Raw genomic sequence first — 13,762 nt, 5'->3', positions numbered from 1 at the left:
TTTTGTGAGGAGGTCACAAATCCTTGAAAGATCTGGGCAAAGTCCCATCGGTGAGCTCCTCCGGCAGGCAAGGCTGCGTTGGCTGGGTCATGTAGCCTGCATGCCCAGCCACCGCATGCCGAAACAGCTTTTGTTCGTGCGGATGGAGGGGGCTAAACGGGCGCAGCACGGGCTAGAGAAGAGATGGAGTGATGTGGTACGGGAGGACGTGGAGCTGAGTGGACTTGCCGATGACTGGTACCAGCGGTGTCAAGATCGGCCTCTGTGGAGGAGGCTCGTGAAGGACGCTACTGGGCAGTTGGAGGCAGTCGCCATAGGTGCTCGCTCACAGCACTTGCCCCAACAGTCTGTTCAAGGCTATACGGGGGATCTTTGTCTTGTGTGTATGTGTTTGCGTGGCTGTGTACGTGTCGAGCTAGGTGCGTACGCGTGTGCGTCTGTGGCCGGGGGGAGGAGGAAGGGGGGGGGTCTGAGTGGTGTTTGCTACTGGGGGCTCTGTGCGGGGTTGGGTGACACCACCCACATCAGCTCCATCAGCAGTGCCCAGGGACGCTGGGACCCGTGTGGTGGGGTCGTGGTGATGGTGATGATGGTGACGATGGCGGTGGTGATGATGGTGAGTTCACGCTGGGTGGATTTGCCGCATGTCTGGTGTCGCTGTCTCCCCGTGTCTTTGGGTTCCTCGTATTTTTTTGCGTCTCTTCGTGTCTCCCCGTGCCTGTTTCCACGTATCTGTCCCCACATCTGCCCCGTGTCTCCCCCACGTGTCTCGACGTGGCAGCGTCCCCCTCCGCAGTGGCTGCGGCGGTGTCCTCGCGGGGCGCGTGGCTGTGGCAGTACCACGTGGGGGGGGGGCGTGGCGGTGGCAGTACCACGTGGGGGGGGGGGGGGGCGCGTGGCGGTGGCAGTACCACGTGGGGGGGGGGGCGCGTGGCGGTGGCAGTACCACGTGGGGGGGGGGCGCGTGGCGGTGGCAGTACCACGTGGGGGGGGGGCGCGTGGCGGTGGCAGTACCACGTGGGGGGGGGGGGCACGTGGCGGTGGCAGTACCACGTGGGGGGGGGGGGGGCGCGTGGCGGTGGCAGTTCCACGTGGGGGGGGGGAGGCGCGTGGCGGTGGCAGTACCACGTGGGGGGGGGGGGGGCGCGTGGCGGTGGCAGTACCACGTGGGGGGGGGGGCGCGTGGCGGTGGCACTACCACGTGGGGGGGGGGGGGCGCGTGGCGGTGGCAGTGCCACGTGGGGGGGGGGGCGCGTGGCGGTGGCACTACCACGTGGGGGGGGGGGGGGGGCGCGTGGCGGTGGCAGTGCCACGTGGGGGGGGGGGGCGCGTGGCGGTGACACTACCACGTGGGGGTGGGCGCGTGGCGATGGCAGTGCCACGTGGGGGGGGGGGGGGGGCGTGGCACCCCCCGCGCGCCACCGCTCTCCCCGAGACCGTATTGTCTGGTAAAGGCGCGGCCCCGAAACGTCTAGCTCACGCCGCTGCTAGGCTAAAGGGTCTCCGCCAAATGGAGCTCCACGGAAGAAGGGCCATTGACCCGAAACGTCGCCTATCATATATAGTTCCACTGCAAGGGCACAGTGTTGTTGACGAGCACGTCGAGTTTTGTTCTCTCTCTCAAGAGGGTATTTGGCCAGTGGCGGCTCCTGCAAAATCTCTCAGGGGGGGCAAATGTCTGGATGATTTATAAAGATAAGGTTTACCCATGCAAAGGATAAATTAACAGCTTAAGCATGTAAAGGCAACTTCACTTCTTTAATATTAATGAAAAATAAAGTGACTCTTACAATACATCTTGTTTGTTTCTATACTCACTATTAAAACAAACCATTCTAGATTTGAAGCTTTCGTGACTGCAATGATTCATATTCTCAGGTTTTTTCGGTAAAGTCACGTAGGTAAAACATTAAAAGTAATGAAAGTAAAATAAAACAAAACAAAAATAAAAAATAAAATTCACGACGTTTCGGAGGCAACACAAGTCTCCGTCATCAGGTGGGACCGTCACAGCCAGATTAGCTGCATCAAGTGAAGCAATGATTCAAGATGTAATCCCTTATAAGCAAGTTGAAGGGGGGGGAGGAGAGGGGGGGGGGAGTTCATCAGAATGTGGTAGCCAATGAATGGAACGTATCGGGAGGGAGGGGGGTGGGAGGGGGAGGGAGCCAACAAAACATTTGGCGACGGCTTGGACGCGGCTGCTGCGCACGCCAACACAATGGGCAGAGAGGGGGGAGGGGAGGTCTGATACACATGATAGAACAAAGGAACGAAAATGCCCATGTTTATACCAATGCAGGCTGAAAAATGAAGAGAGTACTGTTAAAAATAACTGGGGATGTTAACACTCGGTGAAGTAAATTAAAATAGTGCCTGTCAGATAAGATGGTCCAAAAAGTGTAATTAAGTCTTTTTTGCGTGGTTAATAACATCTTTCCAGTGATTACTGAGTTTGTACCCATCATCACGGTTGAAATTATGTCTGTGTTTGTATATTTGTATGGCTTCGTGTACAAACCTTTGATGGTAGCCAGGAGGCTTGCAGAGAACCTTGGTCTCGGAAAAGACAATTTCATGAGAGCCCGCCGAGTTGTAGCAATGATCGGCAACGGCCGAAGAATCAGTTCTGCCGTGTTTCAGATCTGACTTGTGCTCGCGGACACGATCAGCAACATGACGTTTTGTTTCTCCAATGTAGCAATCACCACAAATGCAACTCAATTTGTAGACTCCAGGATACTGTAAGTCAGGAACGACATCCTTCACAGATGGAATCAGATCACGGATTTTATGCACTGTGCTGAATCGGACTTGGATCTTATGTTTGTTTAGAATTTTGGAGATCTTTTTGGTCACGCCTGCTATGTATGGTAACGTGATAGTTTTGGTCGGAGTTTCATGTGGTTGTTTCTGTGTGGTGGGAGAGACAGCTTGGCGGATAGTACGGTCAGAGTATCCGTTCATCCTGAGGGCCCGATGTACATGTCTTAATTCATCAGTCAGGTGGTGTTGGTCAGAAATGCCATGGGCTCTGTGGTATAGCGTTTTGATGAGAGAATTCTTAAACAGAGGAGGCTTGACGGATCCTTGGGACATTGGGACATTCTGTCTACAGGAAAGCCACCCACACAGATTCCTACCTGAAACCGGATTCCCACCACCACCCATCTCAAAAGAATTCTCTCATCAAAACGCTATACCACAGAGCCCATGGCATTTCTGACCAACACCACCTGACTGATGAATTAAGACATGTACATCGGGCCCTCAGGATGAACGGATACTCTGACCGTACTATCCGCCAAGCTGTCTCTCCCACCACACAGAAACAACCACATGAAACTCCGACCAAAACTATCACGTTACCATACATAGCAGGCGTGACCAAAAAGATCTCCAAAATTCTAAACAAACATAAGATCCAAGTCCGATTCAGCACAGTGCATAAAATCCGTGATCTGATTCCATCTGTGAAGGATGTCGTTCCTGACTTACAGTATCCTGGAGTCTACAAATTGAGTTGCATTTGTGGTGATTGCTACATTGGAGAAACAAAACGTCATGTTGCTGATCGTGTCCGCGAGCACAAGTCAGATCTGAAACACGGCAGAACTGATTCTTCGGCCGTTGCCGATCATTGCTACAACTCGGCGGGCTCTCATGAAATTGTCTTTTCCGAGACCAAGGTTCTCTGCAAGCCTCCTGGCTACCATCAAAGGTTTGTACACGAAGCCATACAAATATACAAACACAGACATAATTTCAACCGTGATGATGGGTACAAACTCAGTAATCACTGGAAAGATGTTATTAACCACGCAAAAAAGACTTAATTACACTTTTTGGACCATCTTATCTGACAGGCACTATTTTAATTTACTTCACCGAGTGTTAACATCCCCAGTTATTTTTAACAGTACTCTCTTCATTTTTCAGCCTGCATTGGTATAAACATGGGCATTTTCGTTCCTTTGTTCTATCATGTGTATCAGACCTCCCCTCCCCCCTCTCTGCCCATTGTGTTGGCGTGCGCAGCAGCCGCGTCCAAGCCGTCGCCAAATGTTTTGTTGGCTCCCTCCCCCTCCCACCCCCCCTCCCTCCCGATACGTTCCATTCATTGGCTACCACATTCTGATGAACTCCCCCCCCCCCTCTCCTCCCCCCCCTTCAACTTGCTTATAAGGGATTACATCTTGAATCATTGCTTCACTTGATGCAGCTAATCTGGCTGTGACGGTCCCACCTGATGACGGAGACTTGTGTTGCCTCCGAAACGTCGTGAATTTTATTTTTATTTTTGTTTTGTTTTATTTTACTTTCATTACTTTTAATGTTTTACCTACGTGACTTTACCGAAAAAACCTGAGAATATAAAACAAACCACTCAAGTTTATTTTATTAAAGATTCCACTAGGTGGCGACAAATAAAATTGTTGACTGAAACGTGCTTACGTATGATGACGTAAGCACGTTAGTGCGAGCCCTCCCGGAAGCCATAGAGAATGCATTGCAGCGCCCCCCGTTCGAAAAAAAATCATCTTTGAATGTAAGTCTATGGGGCCACTCGGGGCGATTCTCAGCCGGAGTGAAATCGCCCAAAAAGAGGCGGTACTCCACAGAACGTGACATGACGCTGATTGGACTATATCCAGAGGCACAGTGACGGCTAGCGTGACTCTGTGGTTGAATGACATTGGTGGTGCGTCGCCCAATCGCCCTAATGAAGAAACCGCCCCTGTATTTGGCCTACTCTTCCACGATGAGTTGGGCAGTACCCACACTTTACCCCACCGCACGCGACCCTGCCGATGGAGTAACTCCGGCGGCATCGCGCTTTAATATCGCTGGGGCAGATCTAAGAACCGTGCTGCACCGGTTCGACTGGCGCTCCGGGAGATCCACCTCTGGATCGCAGGTTCGTGGTGGTAACCATCAGGGTGACTGCCTCATCCCCGTGCTCTTGCGTCGCTTCACATCAGCCGTGCCAGCCCGACTCGCTCACGAGTGCGTTGATGGGCCGTGGGGTGGGTGGGACCGCACAGTGATTCATTCATGAACGACTGTGCATGTTCAAGTGACTACGCATCTACATGTTCACATACCTGTCAACCCACGCGGTGGACCCCGTGTTCTTGTACAGGGAAATTGAGTTTTCAGGTCCAGACGGCGTGCAGCCGTTAGAATACGGCAACACTTTTTTAGTCTTAATTTGGAGCTTTTATTTGTATCTTTTTGTTTGTGTTTGAACCTTGTGGTGGGACTTTGTGGGATGAACGTTGAGATTTATAAGGGCACGGGGTGACCAATAAGGTCTGTAATAAGGTAGGCACTGAATAGGGGTTGACCGGTATATGTGTGTGTCTACATGTGAACATGTCCACATGTGCTGTTGCCATTCGACATGAAGGAGTAGTAGAAGGCACTGGTCAACTCTAATTAATCGCGTTTATGCATCAACTCTCTCCGCTTGTCTTCCCATCTGTCACGTGGAGGCACGGTATCTCTCGCAGCGACGAACCAATATACTCAATGGAACTTGAGTGTCAAGTTGCTTTGCTGTTGGGGGTGTATCATTTCGTAGTGTTGGTTGCGGTGGTGGTCGCGGTTGTGGTGGTCTTGGTGGTGGTTGTGATAGAGGAGGCTCGTGAAGGACGCCGCTGTTGCTACTTGGGAGTTGGAGGCAGTCGCCCTCCAACAACAACGGAGGGCAAAGGAGCGACGCTAACAACAACGAGTGGAGTGGCTAAAGCACAGCAAGTGGTCACAGTAGGGGGCACAGGTGGTGCATCAGCCACATATCTCGGTCAGTCGACCTGTGGCACCTGGGTCTGTGCCGTGACCTCCTGCCAGCAGGCGTTCGACACTTCACGTGGCCTTGGCGTGCACCTAGCCTGGCACAAGCGCCGTGGTGACGTCACCGTCACTTCATGGCAAATTCTGGTATTGGTTATGGCGGTGGTTGTTGTGGTTGTGATTGTGGTGGTGGTTGTGGTGGGGACGGTTGTGATGTTGATTGTGGTGGTTGTGGTGGGGATGGTTGTGATGTTGATTGTGGTGGTTGTTGTGGTGGTTGTTGTGATGTTGATTGTGGTGGTTGTTGTGGTGATTGTTGTGACGGTGGTGGTGGTTGTGGTGTCGAGCGGGCTGTGTGCTCTCTACCCCCCCGCCCCCATGCGCAGTCGACATGAGCTGACGGAGATGGCGTCCGATCTGTGCAGCAAGGAGAGCCTGGCTCCACACACCGCTCCACACACCGCGCCACCCTTCATCAAGGTCAGTGGAGTCCAAGTGGCTTGTTGTGGCGGCTGGCATGGTTGGAGTGGTTAGGGTGGTTAGAGTGGTGAGAGTGGTGAGGGTGGTTGTGGTGGTGAGGGTGGTGAGGGTAGTGAGGGTGGTTGTGGTGGTGAGGGTGGTTGTGGTGGTTAGAGTGGATGTGGTGATGAGGGTGGTGAGAGTGGTGAGAGTGGTTGTGGTGGTTGGTCTGTTCAGGGTACCCAGTGTGGTTTGGGGTGACTGCGACGAGAGTAGTACTCCATGAATGTCCAACGTTTCAACTAACGACCCTTCACCAGTGACGCAACCCAACGACATTAACCCCGTGGCTGCCGCACAAGGCGCTGGTGCTGAATAACGACGCTCGCTCGCATCCTCGCGCCGGCTCCGTTACGGTGACCCTGGAAAATATCTCCCGTGCCCGGGAACACCACATCCAGTATACATATCGCACGCTCTGCACCGCGGCTGCTCGTCACGGGCCACCTGCACCACTAATAGCAGCCGGCAGCCGGAAAATACTCGGGCGAAAAAAATGGCTATTACCATTTCACACCTTCCGTTGAGCGCGGTTGGCTACGTACGGTGCGAAAAAAGTTCAACAGACGGATTTTCAGGTAGGGGGGGGCAACCCCTCCAGCAATGAAAAATGATAGAGGAGTTGTTAGCAAGGACTTGTCTCTGGCTTTTTATTCGACGTGTGTGCGGGATGGCGCAGCCATCGATCGAGGGTCGAATTCGAACCGCGTTGTGTGATCGGCATCGCCGCTCGCTGAAGGTGAATGCCTTCAGGGAAGTTGTGGACTGTAGACGCAACTGCGCACAATTCTGAATCACTTAAAACCGCTTTGCCGTTACTTATCGCCAATTATGGACTCAGACTATTGTCCTATCATCTCATAGAGTCCCTGGCACGTAATAATATACTACACAGTGGCAGTGGGGGTCGCAAAATGCCGATTTATTACTAATTAACCCCAATGATCCGATCGAAGTGAGGGATTTTCGATCCGATCATTGGGAGGGGCACGTGCCACCCCCCCCCACTGGCTCCGCCAGTGTGCGTACATTGCCACGATGTCTGGGCGCTCCGTCCAGTCGCGCGAGGCAGAGCGGCGTGCCGTGCGTGCCGCGTGAGTCACGAGCCCAGCGGCAGCTGCTACTGCTGCTGCTGCTAATGCTGCTGGGCTCTCGGTGTTTGGGCCACGCGCCTCGCATCGCGACGCTTTCTCCGGCCCAGGAATGTCTCGGGGCCGTGGGCGCGCGTGTGTGGGGGAGTGGCGTGTGGGGGGGGGGGGGTCGTGTGTGGGGGGGGGGGGTCGTGTGTGGGGGGGGGGGTCGCGCGCGTGTGTGTGTGTGTGTGCGCGCCTGGTGGGGGAGCGGTAGTGTCGCGGTTGGCGTTACGAATCCGTCCATTCCAGTTCGATCTCCGCTCACGGCCACCAACACCAGTGACGGTTTTCTGAACCGGTCCTAGGCTTCCCCAAGGTCGACTCGGCCTCAAATGAGCATCTGGCCCGCCGTGTAAACATCGCCACTGGGGAGACAAAGGCGGCCGGGCGGGGTACTGGCGACCCACCCCCTCGTGTACCGTACCGGCCTTCATCGGCGCTCGCCGACAGCACTTGCCCGTACAGTCTGTCACAGGCTACACGGGGGATGTTTGTCTTTGTGGGGTGCGTGTGTGCACACGGATCGGGTGTCTGTAGGAGGCACGCGATCTGCCGGAGATCATTCCAGCCCCGCGCCGACGGTGCACAGGGCAGGCGCTCCACTTTCAATCGGGCGTCTCTTTATCGGCGGAGTGAAAGTGGGGCACGGTGGTTGCCCACTCAGTGGTAACGCTCCCGCCTCACAGCAAGAAAGCGCCCTGGGTTCCATTCCCAACTCTGTCGCCTCTCTGTGCGGCGTTTGTAGTCTTTGGGGCCGTCCATAAACGACGTCACGCACCTAGGGGGGGGGGTGGTGGTCAGACATTTGTGACGATGTGTGACGAGGGGGGGGGGGTTTGAGAAATGTGATGTCACATCAAAATGCGCAACTTAAAATAAATATAGACAACACGTTCTACTTAATTAAATAGACTTGTTAATACATGTTTTCTCCTACAACATCAGAGTGCAGCGCCACATTAAAACGCACTACAATGACAATAGTTTAAAGCGATTTGAAGCATGTTCTATTTTGGGGGGGCAGAGCTTTGTGACGTCATATTTGAGGGGGGGGGTCTGACTTTTTGTGACGCCGTGTGACGAGGGGGAGGGGGGTCAAAATCGTCCAAAATCGCGTGACGTCATTTATGGACGACCCCTCTCCCCAGGTCCTGCTTGGGGTTCCCTCCGGGTTCTTCACCCTTGCATCGTTAACTGAATGGTCCGGTGCGCTGCTGTGCTGTGATTGGTCGGATCAGGTCACATGGGTCATTGTGACAATGAAACACATTTGCACGTGGTGGTGTCATAAAAAAAGTCTCATGGCATTGCCATATTTCATGAGAAAGTCGGATTAATCTACCTTAATGGAGGCAAATAACAATCTCACTTTAGTAATAATAACAATGTTATCTTGTTTAAGAATTATTTAATTTTATAAAATGCTGCATTGTTTTCTTAGGTCTGACCAGGCGCCATTCCTTGCCTAGTTCCCATGTCCGTTGCAAGGACGCTCCCTTGGCTGGGCGTCCAAGCAAGAGGGGGGGGGTAGGGGTTCAGGCCTCAGGCCTTCTAGGCCTGACATGAACCACGATTGCAATGCCTCAGTAATGCTTAACCGCATTGCACAAGTGAGGCAAATCAATTGCAGTGTTTAACATGCGCTATTGCATAACATTTGAAGACAGTAAACGAAATAACAAATATCACTTAATGTTGATGATGCGCCTCGCATGCAGTGCGTAGCAGGGCACCCGAGGTGGCAGCTGCCCCTGTGTGGCACAAGGTGAACTCAGAGTAACAGCCTTGCAATGGGACATTTGCCTGCCAGTAGGGGGTCAAGTTGTTATTTAACTTCCCAGTTAATGGATGTGCGAGTCAGTTTGATCTTCCACGAAGCTCATGGTCCACCCTAAACCGCATCTGCACAAACCATGGCAGTAGATGCGGATACCTCAACATTCAAAACGCTCCAATAGTGTTCGACTGCTAATTATCCAGAACAGCCCGTGCAACGTATAACGACGCAACGGCCCATCCACACACACGAGAAGGAAACACCGCAGTGATTGCACTCCGCTGCTCCGGTTATCTGGGCTTGACCACCTGAATGTGAAATTGGAGTCGTTTCTCCGCGTCCACATCGGCAGCCGTTCGACGAGCAGCAGCAGAAGCAGTGGGATCGGTCCTACACGCCTCCTTATTAGCGGCGTCGCTAACGTGGCTGAGTGTGACGCGGTGTTCGCACCGTGTTTGTGATTGCAGAGCAAGAGCCCCTTCGAGACGGTGGAGAAATCCAAGAAGGTGAATGCTTCTCGCCACGCCACTGATTGACACTCGCCCGCTGTCTCCAGATGGCTCGTCTCTTTGTGACCACCGCAGAGATATTGTGTGGGGAGCGGGAGCGTAGTGGTTCGCGCAACTGCGCTACCAATCTGGCGTTGACCCGAGTTCAATTCCCCTCTCGTCGTGACTGATGACAGTGGCGAGTGTTTGAACCCGTCCAGGGATCTCCCCTGCCTCAGTCGAGGCTGCCTTTAAAGCGAGTACCGGGTGTGGTGTGTAAACATCAGCACCGGGAAGACAAAGGTGGCCGGGAAAGCTGCTGTCTACCCACCCCCACTTGCGCTGTCTCGGCCTTCAAAATGTGCTCCCTACGCAACACTTGCTGTGCACAACTTTCTGTAAATAGTTAGAATTGTATGTGGATTGATGACCTTTATGCTTTTGTTTGCTCTGCTAATGCTTTGAGCCAATAAAGTTTTGAGGCTTACTGAGACCTTTCTGGGTAAATAAATGACATTGTTATAAACCCGCTATTTAAACAATATTGTTCTATTTGCTGTTTTTGCAAGTTGCAAGCTACACTCTGTGTTATGGGCACGACTAGAATATCATTTCGAATGTAACTATGAAACCCAGTTATAGCCATAGCTTGTGTTTTAACTTGGGAAGCACCTTTCTCTCCTTCTCCACTGCTGCCTCCTCTGTTTGGAACTTATTCGAGCGATCATTTGTGGCCAGGTCGCTTCTTAAAAAGAGATATATAGGTCCTTGGGCCTTACCTGGTAAAAACATGAAATAGTTTCATCTAGATCGTTTAGATTCTCCTGGTCGTCCAAAATGCCGACTCCCAAATCCATGCACGCTCGAGGCGTGTCCCTTCTTCCCTGCCCGTGCCTTGCAGACACCCACGTGGCCCTCTCCTTGCAAGAGGTTCACGGTTCGAATCCGGCACCCGATCTGATTAACACTGCGGTTGTGCATCACAGTGGACTGCGAACGATCCCGTGACGCCATTCGCAAGAGCAGAGCCATTGGCGTGCCGGCGTCGCGGTCGAAATCAGATTTTGCTTTACACCGCAAATGACTCGATTGGAAGACACGCACAGTCGCAGCAACCATCGCCCCCTGCTGCCAGCACTTGGCAGGATCCTCCTGAAATCGGGTCCCGAGACTCCGTGGGGCTTTCCTGGAATGTCTGCGGTGTCCTCATTCTAACAATTCAACATCAGCCACGATCAATCCACAAGCCATCGCCATCGCTCACGGTCCTGCGGTGTAACAATCCGAGCCGCTTTCACCGCTTCCTTCGCAAACCCCGACTTCGCTAAAGTCTAATCTCCCTCGCTGCCCCGGGGGGGTGGGGTGCCTTCAAATCGGCTGCCACCGGCCCCTCTAAACTTTGCTCGTCGCTCGCGCCGCGTCTGGAGCTGCGGTTGCGCTCCCGCGGCCTGCCCGCGCTGTGTGCGCGCTCGCGACAACCCGTGGCGTTTGTTTGTGTTTTCGCAGGATGAATACATTCCGTACCCGAACATACAGGAGGCGAGTGGTCAGAGCACCCACCCACTCGTATTCAACAAGTACCTGGCGGCTTGCTTCTCCGGCAGGCTACCTGCCTCCCTACACAGATCACCTGTGCACCAATCAACACACCTAGCCACTCGCCAGTTGACACACCTACATGTCCACCCATCTACACGCATATCGATATTGTTACACATCCGTCCACCCACCCACAAACCTACCTGCCCACCCACACACCTACCTACTACCTCCCTACTTACATAGTCACCTATCAACATACCCACCCACACAAATACCCACCCACCTACCCATACATGCACTTATAAACTTTATTTTGCCATCCCACCAATATAGGACCGTGCTAAAATCATTGTGGTGTAAATGTCCACATTCCTATGGAGGGGGCCAGTTCACCCGGGGTACAAGCGTCACTGTGCGAGATGTGACAAACATTGACGTTGCCCCGGCAACAGCCTGGCCACTCACCGAGTGTTCCTGGAGTGTTTGTGAGAGTGCTGGGAAAATCAATGTCTCTTCAGCACCAAGACAAAGATCCCCCGTGCAGCCCTGAGCAGGCTGATGGGGCGAGTGTTTTGAGGGAGCACTTATGAAGGCCAACGTGGCAGGCGAAGGGGTGGTGTGGCCAGCACCCGCACTCGGCTGCCTTTGTCTCCCCAATGCCAACACACAGCACCAGGTCCTTACTCTTACAAAGTCGACCTTGGGATGAAAACGGATTTAGATAATAGCCATTGATGTTAGCCGTGGGTGGGAATCGAACTTGAAAAATCAGCAGGTTCGTAGCGCAGTGTGCTAACCCCCACGCCACCGCTCCTCGCACACAAGCACGCATGCACACACAAAGACAAAGATCCCCTTCATAGCCTTAACAGACTGTTAGCGAGCACCTATGACGACTAGCACGGCACACGAGGGGGTGGGTGGCCAGAACCACGACCGAATTCAGATAATCGTCGCTGGTGTTGGCCGTGAGCGGGAATCGAACTCGGGCTGCCGGGTTCAAAGCGCAGCGTGCTAACCGCTAAGCTACCGCTACCCACACGCACACGTGCACACACGCACGTGCACAAAGACACACTGACAGCTGTTCGTGGCTTTGGGCCAAATGCCCCAGCCTCCAGCTCCTGGCCCCCAACTCACTCGCAGCCCCCCAAATCGCAGCCCCCCAACTCACGATGAGACCTCCTACGTCCCTCATTCTGCCCCCTCCTCCACGTGGTTTAGTATATGGCACAGTTCAGGAATTAATTTGCTGCCACGCCTAACAACAACACAGCACACGATTAACACCAGTGCACTGAGCACTGTACACACGCACGTACACAAAGACAAAGACCCCCCCCCCCCAATTAGCCTACACGTCCCACCGGGGCAAGTGCCGTTCGCGAGTGCGCCTTCGTGCGGAGAAGCTCAGTCGCACGACGAGTGGCCGCGGTGGACGGCGCTGCGGTGACCACCACCAACACCACAACCACCGTTGTGCCCCCCCCCCCCCCAACGCGGAGTGGAGGAGTCATTCATTGGCCGATGCTCCCCACGTTGAGGTCGCTCGCTCGGATCTCGTAGCGCGGGCGCACGTCGTCGTCGGTGGCGCTTGCGCGGCGTCCGACGTTTCGCTTCCACGCGCTAGGGGAGGGGGGGGGATGTGAGGGGGACGTTGCAACTGACATGTCAGTCCAGGCAGAAGGCGGCTGCCTTGCTCCACGCGAGCGGGCGAGGTGGGGCGCGCTGAGTTGAGCGGGCGAGGTGGGGCGCGCTGAGTTGAGCGGGCGAGGTGGGGCGCGCTGGGTTGAGCGGGCGAGGTGGGGCGCGCTGGGTTGAGCGGGCGAGGTGGGGCGCGCTGCGGGCTGGTTGCGCCGAGTCGAGCCCGCGTCGAGGACGGTGCGGCGGAGCGACGCGTGACCCACCACCACCACGATCGCAGCGGAGCGACGAATCCCTTCGCCGATCGGCATCGCCCTGATTGAGTTTGCGCGCCGCTCTCCGTGGCCGGGCCGTGTCCCGTGGTTGCCCGCTGCGACTTTTCGTGAAATTGCCGCGGGCAATTTTCAATTTGGGGTCGTTTACGCCGCCACCCGATGGCCCGACCGAGCAAATGATGCCGCGGGGGGGGGGGGGGGTCTGGCCGATGCTCCGTCTGCGGCAGATGGTGCGCGATGGGGGCGATTAGAAGGTCGGCGTTGAGAGATCGTCGCAGCCGACGCCGCCGATGCCGCCGCTCGTCGCCGTCGCTTCCTTCCTTCTGCCGGATTCCGCTGCCGTCGCGCAGTCAAAATCTGACCCCCGCGACAAAGTCTCGAAAGGCCTCGGCCGAGAGTCCCACGGACAACCGCTGCCCTGCCCCTGGGCACCGCTCCACTGCCCACCTCTCTCCACCGTCCAGCACCCAGCACGCGTGCCACTCGGCACACCCACGCTCACGATAGCGACGCCTGCAAATCCTAGACATCCTATACATCCTAGAAATTCTATACATCCTATAAAAAATCCTATACATCACACGACGG

The 13,762-nt window shown here is 54.6% G+C and overlaps 1 protein-coding gene across 11 annotated transcripts in view; it reads left to right on the top strand.

The window, feature by feature from the left end:
• LOC144942803 (rap1 GTPase-activating protein 1-like) overlaps positions 1-13,762 on the top strand; it is a 55,841-nt gene that overhangs the window by 22,445 nt on the left and 19,634 nt on the right. For 10 of the 11 annotated variants that reach the window (XM_078869758.1, XM_078869755.1, XM_078869759.1 and 7 more), the window contains 3 exons: positions 6,183-6,276; positions 9,693-9,731; positions 11,220-11,252. In XM_078869758.1, coding sequence (XP_078725884.1) covers positions 6,183-6,276; positions 9,693-9,731; positions 11,220-11,252 — 166 coding nt within the window. The remainder of the gene's footprint in view (positions 1-6,182; positions 6,277-9,692; positions 9,732-11,219; positions 11,253-13,762) is intronic. The other variant, XM_078869753.1, reaches the window with a different exon arrangement.

The sequence above is a fragment of the Lampetra fluviatilis genome, chromosome 28, assembly GCF_964198595.1.
Source record: "Lampetra fluviatilis chromosome 28, kcLamFluv1.1, whole genome shotgun sequence".
Taxonomy (NCBI): domain Eukaryota; kingdom Metazoa; phylum Chordata; class Hyperoartia; order Petromyzontiformes; family Petromyzontidae; genus Lampetra; species Lampetra fluviatilis.
Note: the sequence above shows the minus strand (reverse complement) of the source record. Positions and strands in the feature narration are given on the sequence as shown.